A 23,879-nucleotide genomic window follows, 5' to 3' on the forward strand; every position below is an offset into this window, starting at 1 on the left:
CTAAGCAAGTGCCTTGAAAGGTAAAATGATCTCTTAAGTATGAGCCAAATGAAAACTACATTACTTCCCTTAAACCCAAATTTTTAATGTGCTACAATTACATGGGGTGAATATCCTCTAGGCTCTTCCTCTCCCTGATTCTGACTACACGTACTATAACATACAGGCTGCAGGCATTAGCCTCGCAACCCCTTCCAACATGGTGAGCATAGTGGCAAATAAAGACCTAGTAGCACAAAAAAGAACTGCTTCGAACCCTAGTGCGCCTCACAGGAGACCCCTTGGAGCTGCTGTGAAAACATACCTACTGAACTAGCATTACAACTTGAGGTAAGTAGCTGATATAAGTGCTTAATTATGCTTTAGTTTTTCTATATTTTGGTAGTTTGCTAATGAAATAAGAAAAGCTACTATCTAGTTGAGCAAAAGCTAACCGCCAGGGAACATATGGCCAAATCATCAGTATTTGTTTGAGATCATATGGAGCAGTTTCTAAGTGGATGAGGTGTGCATAGTTTCATGTATTTCTACATAACACTAAACCAAACCTCTGATGCTTGCTAAGATTGCTATAAAAAATATATCTGGTCAAAAAATACCCCCTCAACCTTAAAAAAATATTTTTAATTAAAAAAAAAAAAACTACCAAAATAAAAACATCTTTGTACTTACAAGGATAAGCTATAGTTATTTGAAAAATGGATTTATATGACATGTCTTAGTTTTGGCTAAATGAAGTGTCCCTATATTGCTTAGGAAGTGAGCCAGGTGGAGCCCTATACTCTGACAGGTGCTGAGGGATGAAGGTGAAATGTGACTGTCACCACTGTGGCATCTGTAGTCTGTGAGAAACCAGGGTACATTAGCCAATATAGTCACACATGCATGGACACAAATAAGACTAAGAAAAGAGAACCAAAGTAAGGTCTTATTGACATGCTACTTACTTTTTAAATAGGTATTTTATCAAAGTATCACCTTCCTAGAAAATTTAGATTAGAAAGCATAATTTTTCTCAGAGTATGCCAAGAAAAAGCTCAAGGCACTGCTTGGTATGAACTGAAAGCCAAATAACGAGTAAATATTCTTACAGGTCTCTCTATCAGGTCAATGCAAGGCTGCAGGTCTAATCCAAAATCGATGAAGTTCCACTCGATGCCTTCACGCTGGTACTCCTCTTGCTCTAGGATGAACATCGTGTGGTTGAACAGCTGCTGCAGCTTCTCATTGGTGTAGTTGATACAAAGTTGTTCAAAGGAGTTCAGCTACAAATGTTGGAAGAACGATTTCCCAAACATGGGGAGGGGGAGGAAAACCAGAAATAATTAATCATCTAGTTATTAAAAAATTAAAAATGATTAATTAGGTATCAGCTACATTACTGATTCTATCTAATGACAGTGACTAAACCAAGGGAGTCTCAATATCTCCACATCACGTTATCGAGCTGGTAAAATGAGAAAATAATAAACTTCGCATGCTAACTGAATGATCTACAAATAAAAACAATTTATTAGTGAATAGTTAATGAACAGAAATTAAGAAATAAATGAGAAAGAAAGTGAGGAAAAGAAGAAAAACAGACTTGGGAAGGCCAGGGGCAAAGTGAAGCAAGCATGACTCTGTAAGCTTTGATGGGTCTATAGATTAGATATGGTACTGTCCCATTCTACTCTTTCCTTAGGCTACTGGCTCCAGAGTGAGTTAAGAAAAAAATAATCTGTACTTCATAGGGTTGTTGTAGAGATCCCAGCCAGGCCTAACAAACAAAATGCACTCAATAAGTGTGAGGCTCGGCTGCTTTTATATGCATTCCCTTTTCTTATCAAATGTTTGACTTGCCAGTATCAGAAGTGATATTGCATTGCTCTCATGAAATGAACTTGAGCGTCTCTTCATAAGCTACAGACATTTGTTTCCTTCTCTGTGAACTATGCCCATTTTGCTATCATGCTGTTGATGGGATGAACAGATGGATAGAAGAATTAATAGGTATAATATTCTTAAAGCAATCACCTACTCTTAGAAGTACTCAACCTTTTTTTCCTGCCTCCACACTGTTCACACAGTAGCATGTGTCCATAAATAGCCTCTTTCATTATAAAAAGTGATCTTTAATTAGGACAGGTGTAATCAATCTCCGAGGAATAGATTTATAGTCTGAAAAGCCATTTTCGACCCTCCACCCCCATGAAGGTGTTATACTATTTTAGAATGAGGTCATGCTAGGAAGGCAGGAGCAGTGTTTGCTTGCTTAACACCTATTTCTAGTGAAACAAAGAAACATTTGCAGACTGCTCGATTGTGCTTATTCATGTTTATGTAAATAGATTTTGCTCTGCTTTAGGATTAGGAAATCCTGGGCTACATGTGTAGCGGCATTTAAAAAAAATAAATTTCTATTTTTCTTTCGTATTTAAGCTACCAACTATATTTTTAAATAATCAATTTTTAAATTGTAATGATGGTATAAAATTAAAAATGTACAAAGAACTGCACTAAGTAACTCTCATTCTGATTCCCTACTTGTTCTCTCTACTATATCATTTATTTCTTGTGACCCTTCGAGAAATATTCTATGTATTCATAAAAGTGTGCTACCTTGTTTTATCTTTTTTTATCTTAACGATGTATTTGGAATCTTCCCATATCAGTGAATAAAGCCACCTCATTCTCTATAATGGGTGCATAACACTCTACTATAATATGGGTATCTCATCGTTAATTGAACCAACCTCCTAATGGTGATCATCTATTTTTTTCATGACAAAAAATGACCAATAAACAAGCTTGTATTTTTAGAACTTGTATTTTTTTCATGACAAAAAAATGACCAATAAACAAGCTTGTATTTTTAGAACTAATGTACATTTTTTGTCTGTGTATTCATATGTCAAATTCACATTTCTTGAAGTTTTATAGCTTTATTTTATATCCTTTAATACCCTCTTCATTTTTTTCAGAGTTTTACTGTGTATTCTTCATTTTTTATTAATTTATTTTTTAAATTAGTTTTAGAAGAAAGCGGCCTAGTTCTCCCCCCCGCCCACTTAAAATTCCTATTAATAGATTTTAAACAAGTATGTTCAGTTTGTAGATAATTTTGGGAAGATTTACACCTTTATAGCACTAAATTTTCCTATCCAAGAACAGGTATATTTTTCAATTGTTCAAGTCTTTTATTTTTCACAGTAGCACTGTAAAATTGTCTTCAACTAAATCTTGCCAATTTCTTCTTAAATTCATTCTAGTTATTTCATCTGCTTTTGTTGCACCTGGATACAGGGATCTTTTCTTTCATTATATTTTTGATTGTTTATACATAGGAAGGCAAGAGATTTTTTAAAATGTAACTTTAAGTTATAGACATTTCTGTTTCCTTTTCTCTGAACTCTACCCATTTACCTGGCCACCTTTCATGATTTCTCAAGTTATTTACAAATCGGTATTTTTTAAATCAATTTTTTATTGTGGCAGTGACAGCTCAGAAGAAACTGCTTATATCAGTAATAGTTTAGATTTTAATTGACAGACTTATAATCTTAAAGGGGTTCTTTTTAAAATAAGATAATTCAATATCCAACAGTGGCCAAAGTAGCACACTGATCCCAAGAATTATTTAATTTAGTATTTGTACCTTACTATATAGTCAGCTTATCAAAGGAGAGATAAAGATATAAATATTTAGGGGATCAAAATTTTATCGACTTTTTTTATAGGTATATAACTACAAATATTTGATGGATTGATGGTGATTAAGTGTTTTGAAAAAATCTAGTCAGATCAATAATAAAATATATTGAAATCCATCATCAAATCCTATGGTTTTATCTTCAGAACAGAGGATCATGATCTTTCTTCATTTCTCCATCTCACACTCCTACTCCTGACCCCCAAGCCAGCCACCATCATCTGGCCCCTTGGTCCACTACAATGGCCAAATGGCTTCAATGGTCTTCCTATGTCTGCTTATGCCTCATATCACACTCCAGTCTCCAGTTACTCTCTCCCTTTGGTCAGCTATGTCTAGTCACATGGGCTTTCTAGCAATTTCTAACATTTAACAAATTGTCTCCCTCACAGGGTCGCTGCCTGCAAAACTTACTGAGGCTAAGAACTTCTCGTCCTTCACGTACGCTTAATGCTACCACTGCAGACACACCTTCCATGACTCAGCTGTCCAAAGGTGGCCTCTCCAATTCTTTCTATCACAGCACCCCCTTCACTTCATTACTCACAAATCTGAGAATTTAGTAGTTATTGATCATTTATTATTTGACTCTCTACTAGGTCAGGGACCGTACTTGCTTATTATCCACCACTGTATCCCTGGTGCCTGGCATAGCATAATGAATATGCATAGTGAGCTTTAATTAATATTTATTAAAAGAATAAGCAGAAGGAAGAGCAGAAGGGAGACGTACCTCAAAAATTTCAAATCCAGCAATATCTAGGATTCCAATGAAAGATGCTCCCTGACGTTTGGTCCTATCCAGAGCTTTATTGATACGGTGTACGAGCCAACGAAAGAGCCGCTCATAGGTAGCTTTTGCCAATGCTTCTACTGCAAAATCTGCCTATAATTACACAACACAAAACTTTTATTCTGGGAATGATCTTAACAAATAGCTGTTACGTGGAATTTAATGTTCCACGGCACTCAAAAAAAAAAAGGAAATAGCATTTACTGCTTAGTCAGGTCTCAACTTTATACATCAACAAAGGGTGTTAGTACAATTAAATGTAAATTGGAGATAACTGATTTAGAAGAAGGGCGAAGATGCCCAGTAAAAACAACCCCCTCCAAATGCCCCTGGGGTTCTGCACAGCAGATCTGCCCAGAGCCTTAGCAGAGTCCACCACAAAATGGGTGAATCTGACTCCCATATACTTGTTGCTGTGCCACCCACATAGGGATAAGGGAGCAGCGTACCCCACTGCTGGGCAGGCTCCCAAAGTACAATCTATCTACCTGGGGAAAACTCAAGGTGATATTTCAAATTTCCTTTTCCAAAAAAGTCATTTTTAAAATTTTTCTAAAAAAAAATATACCAAAAAAAAAAAAAAGTCCTCAATTAGTACCAAGAAACATCTATATCATAGAGCTTTGACTGACTCCGTTTGTAACATGCCCATCAAAGGTCTTATGACCATGGTTTATCATTCAAACAAATGCATAATAATTAATGATAAGCGTACTTGTTCTTTGGTCTGGGCTTTCTGCACGTAGTCTCGGCCAACCTTGATCCGCGGGGTAAGGATAGCCCGAGTAAACTCCATCACATTCATCCCAAGAAGATGGCAGAGCTTCTGTGCAACTAGAGTATAAAAAGTCTCCTAAATACTAGACTCCTACTTATGATCTAGCCACAATATATTCAATAAACACTTAAAAAATTAATAATCATTAAATCGTATTAAGGAATAAACTAAAGAAAAGTCTTAAAATTAGACAAGTTTTAGGTCTGTTGAAAAATATCTTTATCCTTTCAAATTAACAACACCCATCCTTAGGCTGTAAGAGTTGGTTAGCCAGCAATTACTTATTCTGGGTAGTTTAATGCAAGTTACTGAGTCTTAGAACACACAGAACAAGAAAAATAGTGTTTTCAATAGTTTAAACGGTCATGTAACAAAGATAACTGGTCTTGCTCATGTAATGATACCAGTAATATTTTAGTAGCCAAGAAATCTACAAGCTTTTTAGAAGTAATTATTTGATTATATGGCTAACATGAAGCACTCAATAAATAGCTTCTACTTTTGTTATAGTTGATTTTCATCAGTGTTAGGGCACTTGCTTCAATAGAAGATCTCTGTCTAATACCTCCGGGGTCCAGCAAGTGTATAAATTATTAGAATTAATTTTGAATTGTTAAAATAACAATAAACTTCTCTAAGGGTAAGCATATTTTGAATTATATTAGAAGTATAACCTACCTAAGTTCTTATTTCAAAGGCCTGCATCCCACCACCCTGACCCAAGCTAACAGTTGGCGAGCCATCAGGAGCCCTGTCTGGGCAAGGCAGGCTGTGCCTCACGAGAACGTCCTTTGTATTGGGTCTCTTCTCACTGGCTTTTACCAACTGCTCTGCCTCAATTGCTAGGTCCTGGCTCCTTTTAGTTAATCTATGAATGCATGTGTGTATGTATTAGATGGGAAGTTAAAAAAATACAAAGAAGCACAAAAGCAAATTGCCCATATTCTTTTGCTCTGTATCATGATAAATATCATTTTAGCAGCTAAAAATTTACTTCATAGTGTGGTTAGATCTTGGCTTACTTCGTTCTATTGGATATTTTAAGGTTGCTCCCTTTTTTGCCATTAAATTGTTGAAGCATACATCTTTCTGCATGACACATGTTCTTCTGTCCACCTCTTACTCCCTTTCCTGAGACTATCTACTTCAAAGGGCCAGGCTTAGTGAAAACGTTCCAGAAGTAAAATAAAACACAATCATTAACTAAAGTCTAGGAAATAGAAAATTTACTGGTCATCTAAGCCATGGCAGGTACAACTTTGGTTTTATGATATTACTATAAAGAAATGTGGTTAAATGTTTAAACAGACATATTGGAACTTATTCATCTTATGGAGAGCTGGCACCTTGGGTGGCTAAACACTGCAGGGCTGAAAAGTGCTGTTCAAAGAAGACTAAATCCGAACTGATGACATTGATTTTTTGACAGGGGGTGGGTAGAAACAGGGCAGAAAGAATGCAGGAAGGGAACAGAATGGAAGAGATGGGGGTGGGTGTGAACAAAATTGAAGTACATATTTTTCTACAGTTCTGCCTTTTAGAATCATTTATATGTTTCATACACTCAAAAAGCAAAAAAGGATGGTGATGGTGGGGAGGGGTACCCAAAATGCAATATAAACAAATAAATGAAGCTCCCTACGTTACAAACGAAAACAGCCACACAAAGGCAGGAGGGAGGAGTAAAACAGTATTTTTACTATACACGCTAATGCTAAAGAACTGTACACAAATATTGTACACATAATTAGCAGGTTTGTTTTCTGAGGGGTATGGGTAAATAATTCTGAACTTATTTTTTGTGTATTCTAGGACTGAACAAACAAGCAAATATAATATAGATAATAAGAACCAGATTTCTTACTGTCAGAGAAAGGAGTTTCAAATAAAGAAAAGGTGATGGCTAGAATAAACTTCGCAGTATTAGATCAAAATTGGAGGTACCAGTATAAATCCATGGTTTTTAATACACATACATAAAAATAACAATAGGAGTGTGAGTGTGTGTGTGTGTGTTTCCTTGCTCTTTCCTTGCTCTGAGAGGAGTTAAAAACGAGACCCTAGTACCACCAAACACAACCAGCACCCAGATACTGGAAGCTAAATGCCATTCTTCAGTATAAAGAAACTGTAGAATGGGCAGTTCTAGGACTGGGACTAGGAAAATACAAAGTGAGTCTGGAATGTTTTATGGTACCATAAACTCAGAAATTGCTTTCAAAAAAAAAAAGATAGAGTCATGTCAAAATAACCTAGGATCTAATCTGAAGGGGCTCTAACTCCTAATGGCCAAATCAAGGACAAGAATAAATAATGATAGAATGGATTATAAACTCATCGAATTATTTAAATAAGAGTCCATGTGTGTTTATACTGATATAATTGAATTAATGTAAAAGTGAAAACTCTTCCTTACGGCAGAATTCCAGGGAATAGATATAAAAGAATGATATAAATAGAAAATCACCACTTGACATACACCACAAGCAATACTTGTTTCAGGTAAGAATCATCAATGGATGGTAAAACTAGTAGGTCAAAGAGTCTGATGAGAAACAGGATTTATTTCCTTAGTCTTACTCCCGTCCTCCTCCAAATACTTATTACAAAGAGATAACAGTACTATGATAGTGGAGAAACCTGGTAGACACTACCTTAACCAAGTGATCAAAGTTAACGTCAACGATTATGAGACGAGTTGACATATAAGCATCCTGATACGAGGCACCAGGAAGGACACAACATCAATTCTATGATAGTCTTACCAAAAATGCATAACCTGAATATAATTGGGAAGAAACATCAGACAAACCCAAACCGAGAGACATTTTCCACAATAACTGGCCAGTATACTTCAAAAGTGTCACAGCCACGAAAGACAAAGTCAGGGCCGATATTACTGGCAAGGTAAAAATTGGTCAGAAGTCAGCAGCTGTGGCTCCTTTTCTATTAGCTGTGCGGTCTCCGCAGCTTATGTCTCCTCCTGTCCCCCACAGTTCCTAATATCCCCTACCCCCAGTGCTACAGCAGAGTCTCTAGTGCCACTTTTGGTCCTACATGTATCCTCTTCCCTCATTTATGAAATCAGATTGGCCCTTATGTAGGCACGTAGGGCTGCCACTCTACTCTTGAAAGTCGCACGGAAATGTTCACAAGTGCTTTTTACGTTTGCACTGAATCTCGTTCTTAGAGAATACTACAAACCATCTAAATAGAAAGAAGATCAGCATCATCAGTTTACCTGTATTTTCCGGCATAGAAGCTTGATCAGTGTTTCGCTCCTTTTTGAAAGAAATATTTCCAAACTGAAGCACTGAAGATACTACTTTAAGCATTGCTTTATATTGACATGAAAAGAAAAAAAATTAATAAAAAGATTGCATCAAAACACAGCAGAGACATATTCTAATTTATTTTGTGCTAAAAATTAGCTGCACAAAACTTTTTAGTTAAGATACATCTCAGGATTTCATAAAATGAAGAGCAGTTCTCATTAGTTTCTCAATCATTTTCTAGTTTAGGTTATTTACTCTCAATTTATGTCTTATTTAAGTGGTTATCGGAATCTTAGTGAAATCCCACATACACAGAATCTCTTCATGAGAGAAGCCCATTATATGCATCGCTTCCATTGTCTCCTGAAAGTTATCTTTGTCTTGCTGTCCCGGAATGGGAATATAGCCATTGGAGAGAAATCTGTAGTTATTAAATCCTTCAAGGAGCAAATCGGCTAAAAGAAAACAGAATGGAATACAACTTAATAAACATGCAGCAACAGGCTAAAGCACACCCACATTCAGACTGGACTGTAACCCCGAGAGAACAGTGGCTCACCATCCAACCCATCACCACCATACACTTTTCACCCCCATACTTTCTCTTTCTTTATATGTTCACGTTAAATACACAAACACATAGTTTTCTATCATCTGTATCAAGGAAGGAAAACGAGGACGTAAACTGCAAGTATCTCAACTGAAGTTTTGGGGACAGTGGCTTATAATATATTTGAAGTTGGATAGTGGGGAAATGATGTAACTTTTCCAGAGAACTAAACCTTATTGTTCTCAGATTGAAATACTTTAGCCATCTTTCGAGGAAAAGCTTTTAAACAGATAATTCTGGGTCCCTATGTTAGCAAGTAGTTTATAGCAAACACTGTGGAGTCAATATGAAGACTACATGAACATAAGATAAAGACTCTGAAGTAGAAGGTGTAGAGGATGGACCAGGCAAGTCCAGCAGAGACATATTCTAATTTATTTTGTGCTAAAAATTAGCTGCACAAAACTTTTTAGTTAAGATACATCTCAGGATTTCATAAAATGAAGAGCGGTTCTCATTAGTCCAGTCAACGACCTGAAACTCTTTCCCCAAGCCAGTGTGTTTAGCAATGAATTTGCTTTTGAGAGTGATATGCAATATATATTATGACAGAATATTATAATGGATACTCCCATCGCCCACTTGTACTTTAGGGGCCATGAATTAGAGAAACTTAACTTACTCTACCAATAAATGTGATCTTTGGGAGCAGAAGAATGTTTCTCAGGAGGGATCAAAATAGATATGTATCTCTTTAAGAGATGTGATCATAATGCTTCCAGCTTTCATTGTAATGCTCTTCTACAGAGAATTTCTGCTGATTACTTCTATCCCTCAATTCTTATCTACATCACATTTAACTTCTCCTGGGTAGTGATTGCTTTCTTTTTCTGTATCTTTCTTTTAACACTTTGATATTATTTTTTTTGTCATTATTATTGCAGAATTATCACCAGTTGTTAAAGCCTGAGGGTTTTCTTCTCTTTAGCATCATGTACTGCATAATCTTGAATTTTTTGCCTCTTCTTGGCTCTATTTATTTATTGCTTTTTTTCCCCTTGTAGGTCTTTTTCTAATTAATTTCTGGGTTCAGTGCTTTCACAGATGTCTCTGGTTAGCAAAAACCTACACCTCTGATGAAAAAAGTATTACTGTGCCTGTATCTACTACGACATCTAGGTAATATATATAGATATCATACAGAAGGAGCATTGAATTTGAGACTCAGAAGAAATCAGAAAGTGGTGCATCTTCTCTCACTCATATACTTTTGACTCAGCAAATTTCTGACCCAGAACAGAACTATACATTTTACCCTGACTAATCCCAAGCTTCCAGTTCTTGTATTCATGATTAAAAAAAAAAAAAAAGAAAGAAAAAGAAAGGAAAATCCATTATAGGCTCTTTCTAGTACTAGAAGAAGCATAACATACATATTCAGCTGTAAATCTAGGAATAAAAATATTTATTCAACTTAATTTTATTAAGTAAATTTATTTCTTTTCACTTTTATATTTATAAATGTTGAAACAGAACTTTATAAAAATGCATTTGTCTTCTAATTTTAAAAGTTTTTTAAAAGAAAAGAAACAAAAAGACCAGATAATATAACACTACCCATATACCTGCCACTTATATCCCAAGACATGGAAGTTCAATTTTGTTTTCATAATTTAACCAGCTAGAATTTTGGTGTGTATGTATGAAATGTCTTTCTCTCTTTCAAAAAACTTTAATATTAAAAAAGATACCCAAATAAATATGAAATAGTAAAAAACTTTGTAACTTACACTTTAGGTGTTCTCCTGCTCCAGATAACAACTGGTAAAAGATATGAAAAGTACGCTCATCTTTTGCTTGACGAACAGCACGAGATTTTTCCAGAAGGTCTGAGCAAAGATGGTTAAGGATTAAATTGAAAAGGTGGCCCTCTTTCCATGTCTATACAAATTTAATTCATAAGCGTTTTATCTTTCTGAAAAATATCAACTATCCTGCAATTAACCATTCTAAACTGTTAAACTTTGTAAGTGAAAAAAGAAAATATGCTCAACTTATGTTTCTCACTAATTTGCCAGATTCACTGGGCTGGGAGGGATCAGAGTGCTGCCCTCACCCCACTCCAGCCTACCCTACTTCCGATTTGGATTATATCCAAAGAACATAGCACTACATAAGGAACTGTAAGAATCTATGAAAAATGAAATTGAATTGTTTAAGGCAGGAAAAGCCTTTGAATATCAGATTACCACAATTTTACAAATAAGGGCACCAAGACACAAAGAAATTACTTCAAATAACAAAGCTGATAAATGGGAGAGCTAGGAATCAAAACTTGATTGGTCTCCAATATGTATGTGCTTAACCACTGTGCTACCCATGGGAGACCCCCTTTATTGAAGGCCTCATATAAGTAAGTGGTGCTAGCCACTTGACATCTATCATCTCATGTAAATTTTCTAAATAATGCCTTGAGATAGCTATGACTAGATGAACCACTGACCTTCCCTTCACTTCTCTGGAGACCACTGCTACCTACTCTGCCTGGGCTTCCCATGGGGCAAGCAGCTCAGTTCCCAGTCAGCTCCTGTGTTCAAAGCACTGCGCACCTGCCTGTGTACTTGGAGCACAGATCCGAGAGCTGTTTGGGTTCTCTGTCCACTGTGTCTTGCTACTTCTGGTGTGTCTCTGAGTCGACAGTCACACTGGCCTAGGTCTCACTGCTTTGGAAGACGATTGACACTTTCGAAATAAACCTTCCCTGGGGCCATCAACTGAATAATTTTTGTATGAGTCATATAGCTTAAATTTTAAATCACACTATCCCAAATGCATCCTTCACATTTAATGAAAAATACATTCATATGACTAGCAGACCAATATTGAGAAACTCTAGATCTAGTCTCTTCAAGTGTTCGTGTTTTCTGGCTCTGAGTGTATTTAGAGACACAAAATACAGTTTAACAGGAAATTTTGATCTATCCTTTACTTGTGGGATAGAAACAACATATTTCTATCACTGGATATTATTGTAACAAGTATCAGAGAATTGTCATCTGAGTTGCCTTCCTAATTGGCACACTATCGATTCAGAATCATCTTTATTTTATTACCTCTCTACTCAAATTAATTCTATATAGACCTATCATTTCCTAAGGCCATTTTATGCATGTGATATTTCTTAAGACTATTCCATGTATTTGACATTTTTTCCTCTAGTTTTGTTCTGCTTAATATTAACTAAAATTACTTTAACTCTGTATTTTCGATGGGTACATGCTCACCCTACGAGTATCCAAAGTAGATGGTAAAAAATAGGCTACCACGACAATAACCGAAGAGTAGTTCAATATAACAGTATTCACCTAAAGGTCCTCATACTAGACAAACATTTCCTGGGCTGATGTACAAGTAATCCTCACCTCAGTGGGACTCTCCACTTCTCAGCCATGTGAACAGGTTATGACCTGGTATTATAAACAAACAACAACAACAAAACACCACTTTGGAGTTAATATTCAGTAGTTGAAAGTATTTGACCAAGTCAACAATCTCTCTGGGCTTAAGTTTTATCATCTTGATTATGAGAGTGATATCACAAAGGATTGTCTTGAAGCTGTAGGAAGATTAAATGCTTCTTTATTTTGGAATACGCTATTATGAAAAAGGATACATGTTTCGATGTTGGCCCCAACAATATAGCCAGTTACATCAAAGTTAATCCGAATAAACTTGCCCTGAAAATAAAGAGAAAATTGAAAATAAAGACATAGAGGATCTGAACACTATCACAAAATAATAAGTCAATGTTCCCTGCCAAGTATCCGTGAATTTGTTATAAAAATGGATCTTAAATACTGCCTCAAATAAAAAGAAAGAAAAAAAGCCTTAATAAACTCCAAAACAGTAGCAATAAGATAGGCTACCTTCACGAACTGAACATAACAAAAATGAAACCCTAATCGTTTAGAACTTTTAAAAAACTATTCTAAATAATCTGAGATATGGGAGATTTTAATAGCATTAAAGTGACAATACAACCAGCCCTATAATGGTAGATTTGAAAAACTGAATAATATAGATGATTTCCTAGGAAAATAGAAATTCGTTCAAGAAAAAAAATAAGGGCAAATTTGAACAGACTATAATCATAAAAAATAATGAAATAGTTTTATAAATTCCTATGGAATATTTAGTTGCCTTACTATATAACTGTTTTAGGGAAACAGAAAACGGTGATTATTTCAAAATTAATTTTATAAAATTATTATGATACTGAATACCCAAACAGGTAAAGATATCGTTAAAAAAATAAGTGAATATCTTACTCATGAATATAGGTATAAAAGGCCAAATTAAACCCTTTGCAAAACAAAGAAACATAACAATGATCAAGAATGGTTTCTTCCATGACAGTGAAGGACTGATCACACTATTATTCATCACATGAATAGTTAAGGGACTGGAGGGCTTTCTTTGTGGAAATGGACAATAAAATCCTAAAATTTATAGAGAACTGAAAATGACCTAGAATAATCACAACAATTTTTAGAAAGAGAATCAGAGCTCAAGGACTACACTACTCAATTTCAAGAAAGCTACAAATTTATTAAGACAGTGTGGTATTGGTATAAGGATAGAGATTACAGATCAATGGAACAGAATAGAGTCCAGAAATAGACAATGCATGTACAGTCAAGTCATCTTTACTGAAGGTGCCAAGGTAATTTAATAGGGAAAGGACCTATTTTTTTTTCCAACAAATGGTGCTTGAAAATATGTAAAATGAACCAAAAAGAACCTAGACCCTTAACTCATACCACACACCAAAATTAACTCAAAGTAGATCACAGACCTAAGTGTATGGGTTAAAACTATAAAACTTCTAAAAGAAATAGAGAAAAATCTTTATGACCTTAAATTAAACAAAGATTTCTTAGATAGAATGCAAAAAGCATGAACCAGAAAAATAAAAAGTGATGAGCTGGATTTTGTCAAGATTTAAAACTGCCATTCTTCAAAAGACACTGTAAAGAAAGTAAAAAGAAAAACCTCAGACTGGCAGGGAATATTTGCAAAACATTATCAGATAAAGGACTTGGTCCCAGAATATATAAAGAACTCTTACAACTTGATAACAAGACAACCCCAAAAAACTGGATAAAAGATTTAAACAGATATTTCATCAAAGATATGTAAATGGTCAATAAGTATATAAAAAGATGCTCATTATTATTAGTTATTAGGGAAATGCAAATCAAAATGGACACAATGAGATACTACTGAATACCCCAAGAATGGCTAAATTTTTTAAGAAAGACCAGCAAGGATATATAATAACTAGAACTCTCATACAACCCTAGTAAGAATGCAAAATGGTACAGCCACTTTGGAAAACAACTTGTTAGTTTCTTATAAAATTAAACATAAGTTACCATATGCCCCAGCAATTTCACTCTTAAGTAGTTACCCAAGAGAAATGAAAGCATGTGTCCACACAAAAACTTGCACATGAACATTCATAGCCATTTTATTATTAATGGCCCTCAATGGAAACAACCCAAATGTCCATCAAGTGGTGAATGGATAAAGAAGTCATGGTATATTCACACAATGAAATACTCAGCAATAAAAAGGAACAAACCAACGATATACCCAACGACCTGGATGGATCTAAAAAGCATTATGCTATATGAAAGAAGCTAGACATAAAACACTACATACTATATGATTCCATTATGTTGACATTCTAAAGAAAACAAAACTGATCAGTGGTTATCAGGGTTAGGAATAGAAGGAGGGAATTTACTAAACAAAGGTAAAAGAAAACTTTCTGGAGTAATGGAAATATTCTCTCTCTGGACCGACCCCAGTGCTAGTTATACTACTATATACATTTGTCTAAACTCATCGAACTGTACACTTAAAAAGAGTGAATTTTATTGTATACAAAATATAAATCAATAAACCTAATATAAAAAAATCCCTTCACCATTTCCAAAATGTCCTTCTAACTCTGCCCCACCAAAATGTAAATATTCTATTTTACATTATCGAAAAGCCTTGCTCTGCACAGAAAATGCACGGCTGGTTTGACACACCTAAGGTATCATGCCATCATAACAGACATTCCATTAAGAGTCTGCTTCAGATGCCACTAAACTCTGAAGTGTTCAAAAGGGAGGTGGTAAATACGATTACTGTAGGAAGCAAAGGCATTTTGTGACAAATAGCCTCTTACCACCTCTCACACAGGCATGTATACAAAGTCACTCACTCTACATAACAAATTATCAAAACAATGGCTAAACCAAAGAAATCTCTAGACATGAGTCTAACATCTATAGCTGAGTGTATGTAGACAATGGAATAGAATATATGAAGATGGAACATCCCTGGGAAATTAGGATAGTGTCAGTCACCAATACCTGTCACGCCCTCTAGTCTAAAAGTTGATCTTATACCACCCAAACTTAATGAGATAACCATTTAAATTCCATCCAGACAATGCAAATCCATCTTTAAGAGGCTGCTTAATGACTAGTAGTGAGAATTTGGCATTTTTCTTCTACAGTCACAAAACCAAAATGACGATTTGCTTGTTTGGCTAGTTTTGTTTTATGAGAGGGAGGGAAAGTTTTGTTTGCATTTTTTTCTTACATGGGAGAATAATTTTCCCTCCTTGAGATAGGCTCTTATAATGTCATCTATGTATGACTTTTATACAAATAACCACTTTACACAAATAACACATTTATGGCATTGAGAGTATGGACCCAATGCCCCCCAAACGCAGGTAGAACTGTGAGGCTGTGCTCTCTCAACACTTGAATAACAACGTGGTACAGACACTTCCAAAGGACTAAAACGTGGTATGGGAACACGGAAGAGGGCTTCACAGAAAGACTGCCTTTAGAACCTAGTAGTCTTACAGTTTATCAAGTATATTAGTTTGCTTTTAGCTAAATGGCAATTTAAAGGGAGGTTCTGTGCTTGTTTATTTCTAAGTTCTCTTAAAACTACTACAAAGAGTAGTAGTCCTTGATACACTGCAATCTGATTTCAACCTCTAAGTTGTTAGGGAAAACTCCATTATTTTCAAGAGATACAACATTCTAGACTAATGGCTATTCAATGTGGCACCTTTATTCTCATCTGCCAACAGGTTCTTACTATTGTACTTGCATTGTCAGAATGCAATGCTTGAAGAACATTTAAAACCTTTGACAGCTCATAATTTTGTTAAACAGAGGAAGGACTTTTGCTCTATAATTGTAAAACATTTTCATTATTAGATTTACAAACACCAATTAGAATGGTCAATCCAATGAATTTCTTCATTTCTACATCATCTATTTCCTTCCAGTAACTTTCATACACACATCTGCCTTCGGCATTTGTCCTCTTACAAACCATACCAGATAAACTGTGGTAGGCAAACAACACACAAGATGAAGGAATACTGTTACAAGTCCATTTAGCAAAAGATGGTCCAGATACTTGTTGCAAAATACTGAGTAAGAAAGTCCTTCCTACTGAATAACTAACTGGATGCCAATGCCACGTTTCCTTCCTGTCCTTAGAAACAGATTCTTCTTGAGTTTGAGAAAATTCTAGGCTGTCATCATGTGAGACTTCACTTACAAAATCAATTTCACTGTCATCATTAGAGTCTGTAGTGCTAACTCTGTCTCTTGCATTCATCTTCAGACTCATCTAATATTTTCCTCTATTATTTTTCTTCTCTTTGCCATTATAGGTAGAAAATGAAAACTTCTGACTTTTCAACTATGTTCACTGAAAGCTAAAAGCAGACTACAAAGATGGTGTCTCTAGTCTTCTTACATACCTTCTTGAAGGATGGTGCAATACTTTGGGCAATACAATAAGCAAACTAAAGAGTGATGCAATCGTCACTATTGTAGCATCCTTCTAGGCAATTCCATTATTCTTATTATTTTAGTCTTTTTTTAAACATCTTTGGGAATAATTGATAGGCAATGATGAACCAATTCCTAGGATGATGAAAGAGCAAAATGTTTCAAGATATAAAAAAAATGATCACTAATACTCCATAATACATCTTCAGATTTATAAAATGGTCCAATGGACTCATTGGTAATTATAAGAGAGAATGAGTTTAATTCTACTTTAAAAATAAGTAAATTTTGTCTCTGTTCTTTGGAAGACCCTAAGAAAGAATAAAGTTCAAAAATTATTAGTACTTACGAATAGTTGGAATTGCTCAAAACAAAACAAAACAAAACAAAACAAAATAAAAAAACCCAACAACTCAAAAACTAAAATCTGGTCCCAACATTATATTGAGGGTTAAAATTCTTTATAAGTTTTAAACAGCTGTATTAGCTATATAATACCTCATTGAGTTAATAAAAAATTGCTATTTTAAGACAGTAGTCAAAAGACAATGTTATTACTTCAAAGCTGCGAAGCATACATTGCCAATGAACATAACTGTTCAACGAAATACTTTCTCAAACTTCTCATTTAAACATTGCAAAAAGGTTAATCAAAATCATATGGTATCACCTAATTCTTATTGAAAAAATATTTCACTTAAAAAAATTCATTACATAGAAATGCAAACTTTCAGACTTCAACGTCTGTTGAATTTCTTGATTAGGTATATATTGACATGCTGTTTAAGCTTTCAACTTCTTATACTACTTTCTATTCCTTTCCTTTACCACCCCAAATTAGAAGTTCAAAATTCATTAAACAAAATAAATTCTTTAATTGGGAAATAAAATAAAGTTATTATATTGATACATTTGAACTTTAATAACTTTAAAATACAAAACTGAACATTTCATATATAGTGAATTTATGTTTTTCCCTTACTTCATGGTAAATAGGAAAGGAAGTCAGATTCAAAAGAGAAATAGAAGAAATGAAAGTTTTGGCTCTCTGAACAGGTAACCTAAAACAAAATGTCTCAAAATAATTTAGACATATGTTCATTTACTTGAATAAACAAAGTCATCAATGTACATCTAATTTCCCCATCAGTTCCCTAGCCAAATCAATTCCCTAGCCCTTTTACAACTGGTGTCCATAGTTGTTCTAGCCATTACAGCTAGTATCAGAGAAATATCTTTTGGCCAAACGAAAATGGTCAGGCAAAGAGTAATGACATGAGGAAAGAGATGGGGCAGTAGAAGCCTGCAATGTGGGGAGGATATAGTGTGGATCAGGGTGTCCCTCCAAGCCTTCCCCCACCCCAACTCCTGCTTCTTCTATACATACCCAAAAGAAACTAGTATCTCTGAAAACAACAGTCACTAATAAATCTTGGTTATAATTATAAGCCAGAGTTCTAGAATTGATTCTATTTTGAAAACGCTTTAACAAAACAAAAACACAAAGTTGAAAATTATCAACTCTGTGCTAAGCAACATTTACATTTAGCTATATTGAGAGCATTTTGACAACAACATGACAAAGTAAAATTTCAGAACCAAAAAGAAATACTTTGCAGAATATCCCCAAACAGTCTAGGATTTATATATTCCCCTTAATGTTGGATATCCTGACAAATTAGGTAAGAAGCAGGCCATGGGATATGAAATTACTTCAGTCAGGGGGGTACAGAAGGAGAAGGAATAAAATCTATATGTTAAAAAGCCTTTTCCTCACATATATAATAAATACTCTTTGAGAATTAAGATTTTTATTAAAATAAAAATCTAAAGTATAAAACAAGTAAAGAGTTTTACTTTCAAGTAGGTCCTCTAATCTTATAAACATTATGTGAAGAAACTTGTAGTGAAAATGCCAACTCTAAATTTGATTTCCACACAGGTCAGATTACAGTACTCAGAACATTCAACCGGAATTTCACCAATAAAAACAAAGAAAAAGAGAAAAATATGACAAGTACATTATGTATGAATTATAGAGTACGTATTTTGACGTCATACGTACATTGAGTACCAATCCAAGAACAACTGAGACAACATACTTCCTGCAAGAGTTCTGGACAGCAAAGACAATTTGAATCCTCTCTCTTAGGTAAAATAGAAATTAAGAATTTCATTTAGAAGGTGCAAGAGCACAACGTGGACATTTTAATACTGTCATGAAAATAGTAAGAAAATCAGCTTATTTAAACAATTTTATTCCTTCTTAATCGGCACCGATTTTTTTGAACTTTTTCTTGGTGCTTGTAGATTATCTGTAATAATTAAACCTAGATTGTTAGACACTTACTACAGGGGCAACGCAGGTTTGTTTCATGCTCTGAAAATATTTTTCCCCTTCCTCATTTGGTATTTAAAGTTGTCATAAAATCTGTAATTTACTTTAAAACACGCCAACATAGTGTGCTATGTATGTGTGTTTACTCCAGTAAAAATCTCTACTTTAGAGGCAACTAGTTACCCTAAATGGGAAAACCCACTCTAGGAGTAATTAGCTAAGATTAACTCAAAGGCCAGATGGCTATTTTAAATGCTTCAGCTATCTTAATCTCCAAACTGCACCAGAAGCTCTGTTAATTAGTAAAATGAGCTTTCATGTTAACTAGGTAGCCTTGCTACTTAGTATAATGGATACTAGAAATTCCTGGAGTAAAGTGAGTGGCACTTAGAGACATAGACTGGTTGGAAATAGACAGACATCCCCTGACTCTGGTGTGAACAAGGTGTTAAGATTTTAGAAAGGCTGGCCGTAGTGTTGGGAAGGCTTCCTAGGGCTCGATTCTAAAATGACTGTGTACAGCCACTGATTCAGAAGATGCTGGTTGCCTGGTACAGACTGTCTCCGTCTCAGTAAATCTTTAGGGAAAGGTTAGGTGAGAATACTAAAGACTGACAGAGCAGGAACTGCATTCGATTTACTTACAAAACTGTTGTTAGAGTCTGCTTGCTAATAAATATATGTGAGGGTATAGAATTCTGGCTTGCTTTCATTGCAATCTGGTAGCTAAGCAATAGTGAGGATACCTAGAGCCTTTATCTAGTTGTAACAACTAGAGGCTAATTATCTAGCAAGAAGCACATAAACTTGGGAATTGCCAAACTGTTTGCTTAAATAAGGTTGCAAAAAAAAAAAATTTTGTGCAAATACAGAAAATGAGTCCTACTAAAACTTTCTGAGGGAAGATGTATCTGCTGATACAATCATTTTGAAATTGAAGTCCCTGTTTTTAAAGTTTCATTACAAGAGATTCATTTTACATAAAATCTCCTCCATCTGGAATGCATTTTACTTCTCTATAAACAGAACTGGAGTAACTGTGAACGATTATTTTCATAAGGGTAATGCTCTCCTAAAGAATCTCCTTTAATACAAACCATATGTTAGCATCTTTGAAAGAAAAGATATTCTTCAGGAAATTACTTGTCTATATCAGATCAAAGAAATGGAAACAAATGGATTCTAAAGCTTGTGGAGTTTACAGTTTCAAATATTTCCATTGCAAGCACGTGGCCTGTAAATACTGACTACATGAAATTCCACTGTACACCCAACTCGTTTTTTAATATCGCATTACTCTCCCAGTATGGGGTACAACACCAATCCCAAGCCAAGGCCTGGCCTGTCCACGAAGCCACCGCCTCCCACATATCTTCTGCCCATGATTCTAAAACTGGGTCACACATATTCGCACAGGGTCTAGTACATGTACTACATTCCCTGAGCTCAACTGTACATTATGTCATGTTGTTGAAAATATATTAGAGATAAAACCTAAACGAAGGTGAGCTCTATGATGCTAGGAAGTTTGGTTTTGTCCACTGATATATTCCCAGGGTTTAGAAGAGGTCTAGCACTTAGCGGGCAACCATCTTTTAACTAAATACATCCCATAAATACACTTATGTTACTACATGTAAGAGGCACAGTGCCAGGAACTAAGGATCCAGAGAACAACTCAGACAAGGTCTCTACTGTCGGAGATCTTACATTCTAACAGAAGAGACCATGAACAAGCAGAGAAATTTACTACAGATTGTGACAAGAGCTATAAGGGAAATCGATAGGACACTGTGATAGTAATAGAGGAAATTCATCAGATAGAGTTTTAGACTAAGTGAGTGTTTAAGAGGGAGAAGGAGAAATGTGGACAAATTTGAAATACATTCTGGAAATGTAACAAATAGGATTTATTCCATGAGAAAAAGGCTGAATCAAGGATGATTCCTAGATATTTTGTTTTTCTAGGTTTTTGTTGTTTTTATTTTATTTTATGCTTAAGTAACTGGATGATTTTGATGGTACCATATGTTGACATTAGACCTAAGAAACAAATTTTGGATGGAAAAGATAAAGTTCTATCTGGAATATGTTAAATTTAAGAAATCTATTAGACATCCAAATAGAACAACTAAGCAGCACAGTGCCTGGCAAAGAATATGTGCTTAATAAATGAATTGCATAACAAAAAACCTAAATTATATAAAATTTAATTTAAAAATGAATCTACACTGACTACTGGCTAAACCCCTGAGATTAAAGTATTGGCAACATCCACAGACAACTGCTAAGGGATGTTTTAACTGAACATTAGTCAATGGAACAAATTACTTAACTATTTTTTATGTAACGACTAAAATCAACCACTTTTTACAGTATTGTGTCGTTAATGCCTTATGATAATAGCTAGCTACTAAACTATTTCTTTAAAAAAAGATTATACATATCAATATAAAGTTGACTTTCTAAAAATCAAAGCCCAAAGTCAACAATTTAAACATACATTTGTTTCTTGGTTGAATGCATAGCTATGTCTAAGAACACTGTCTTAATCAAAAATATTTTTTCTAAAATGATGAGCTTTTAACATATTAGACTGAGCATACTTAAAGATTATACAGTACAAGCACTTTGGAAGGTGGAACATCCCATAAATACACTTATGTTACTACATGTAAGAGGCACAGTGCCAGGAACTAAGGATCCAGAGAACAACTCAGCTGAAACATGGTTTGTTCAGAATTTAGATCAGATAGGTGATTCTTGCCAGAATCAATCTTACTAGAAAACAATCTAAGACATTCTTCCTACCAGTAGAGTGTACAAATTCCTACCAGAATTATTTATATCAATCTTTGGAATAGCATGTGTAAATAATAAGCATTAGGAGACTCATGTATAGTAAGTACTTTGCAAATAAATTTCAAAAAGTAATTAATTTAGACTACAATTTAAAGGAACAAGCTAGAGCGGGCTTTCTCAACCTCAACATAACTGATATTTTGGGCTAGATAATTCGTTGCTGTGGGGCCTGTCCTGTAGGATGTTTAGCAGCATCCCTGGCCTCTACCCACCAGATGTCAGATGCACACCACTACGTGACTGCCCTAGCTGAACAAACAAAACGTCTCCAGACACTACCTAATATTCTCCACGGGGCCTCCTATTGAGAACCACTGATCTAGAACAATGCAATTACAGCTTATAACCTATATATGTCAATATGGAAATCTGTCTAATAATTTGTGGTAGCCAATTTCCAAGATGAATTCAGTGATCTCCACCTTCTGTTCTTCACGTCATTATGGAGTCCCCTCTCATACTTTATCAGGGTTGATCTGTTTGACCAGCAGAATATATTAAAGGGATGGTATATTCCAAGTTGGGGTCATAAAAAATACTGTGTGGCTTCTGTATTGCTCTTTCTCGGATTATCTGCTCTGTGGGATGCCAGGTACCATATCAGGAGCAAGCACCTCTATGAAGATGCCTTCAACCCGAGGAACTGAGGCCTCTTGCCAAAAGCTACCTGAGTGAGCTTCATAAAGCCTCCACAGGACTGCAGCTCTAGCCAACGACATCTCATGACAACCTTAGGAGAGAGCCTGAGCCAAAACCACCCACTACACAGAAACTCTGAAATAATAAATGTTTTAAGTCACTAAGTTTTAGGGTAATTTGTTACATAGCAATAGATAGCTAATTCAGAATTGTAATTCTGTCTGACTCAAACACAAAAATCCTTGCAAGTATATTAACCTTTATCACTTAGTAATAGAATCGTTACGTTCTTTATCAAAGGACACAAATGACTGGTTAGCAGCAATTTATCTTTTCTATGTAAAAATGAGAAAAATGGGCCCAAAACTGTTTCTCTTCAATTTAAAGTATGGTTTAGGGGGAGAAAATCAGAACAGACTGGTAACTTGATTTATGTGGTAAAATGAAACATTTTCCACTAAGAAGTTGTTGAAAATCTTCACAGAGATTCACATACCTAAGCTGGTAGCTCAGTGTCTCCTATCCCATGACACAGCCACTAAACATAGGGCTTTCAGTAGGAAGAAGTTAAGATTCAGTTGCGGCTCAGGCTCAATACTGATGATCCATGGAATGACAGAAACTCTATAAACGAAGCTCAGCTTCCCCAGATCTTCTGTAAATCCAAAAATCACAGCCATGCTTCCTACTGTCATAGGCATATTTGTTACCCCACTTTGTACATAAAATGCTAAATTAATTACTAAATAAATGTGGAGTAAGTGAATCTTCAAATTTTACTTATTAAGAATAAACGATATTCCAACCACATAAATCTCTTATATAACTTGGAAGGCTTCTTATACTTCTTATACTTCTTATCTCTGAGGATGCCATGTTCTGAATTGAGTCCGGCCCCCAAAATTCATGTGTAAAATCCTAAACCCTAGTCCCTCAGAACATGACTATATTTGGAGATCAAGTCTTTACAGAGGTTATTAAGTTAAAAAGAAGTCACCAGGGAGGGTCCTAATTCAAAATGACTGGTGTCTTTATAAGAGAAGAAGAGGTCACAGACACACACAGAAGGATGA

General features: G+C 35.1%; 1 protein-coding gene across 5 annotated transcripts in view; it reads right to left on the reverse strand.

Moving 5' to 3' along the window:
• MYH10 (myosin heavy chain 10) overlaps positions 1-23,879 on the reverse strand; it is a 130,765-nt gene that overhangs the window by 55,533 nt on the left and 51,353 nt on the right. For all 5 annotated transcript variants that reach the window (XM_039847308.1, XM_039847311.1, XM_039847307.1 and 2 more), the window contains 7 exons: positions 12,761-12,824; positions 10,878-10,976; positions 8,849-8,992; positions 8,504-8,599; positions 5,200-5,318; positions 4,425-4,577; positions 1,092-1,265 (listed from right to left, as the gene is read on the reverse strand). In XM_039847308.1, coding sequence (XP_039703242.1) covers positions 1,092-1,265; positions 4,425-4,577; positions 5,200-5,318; positions 8,504-8,599; positions 8,849-8,992; positions 10,878-10,976; positions 12,761-12,824 — 849 coding nt within the window. The remainder of the gene's footprint in view (positions 1-1,091; positions 1,266-4,424; positions 4,578-5,199; positions 5,319-8,503; positions 8,600-8,848; positions 8,993-10,877; positions 10,977-12,760; positions 12,825-23,879) is intronic.

This window comes from Pteropus medius, unplaced genomic scaffold, assembly GCF_902729225.1.
Source record: "Pteropus medius unplaced genomic scaffold, Ma_sr-lr_union100, whole genome shotgun sequence".
In the NCBI taxonomy this organism is placed as follows: Eukaryota; Metazoa; Chordata; class Mammalia; order Chiroptera; family Pteropodidae; genus Pteropus; species Pteropus medius.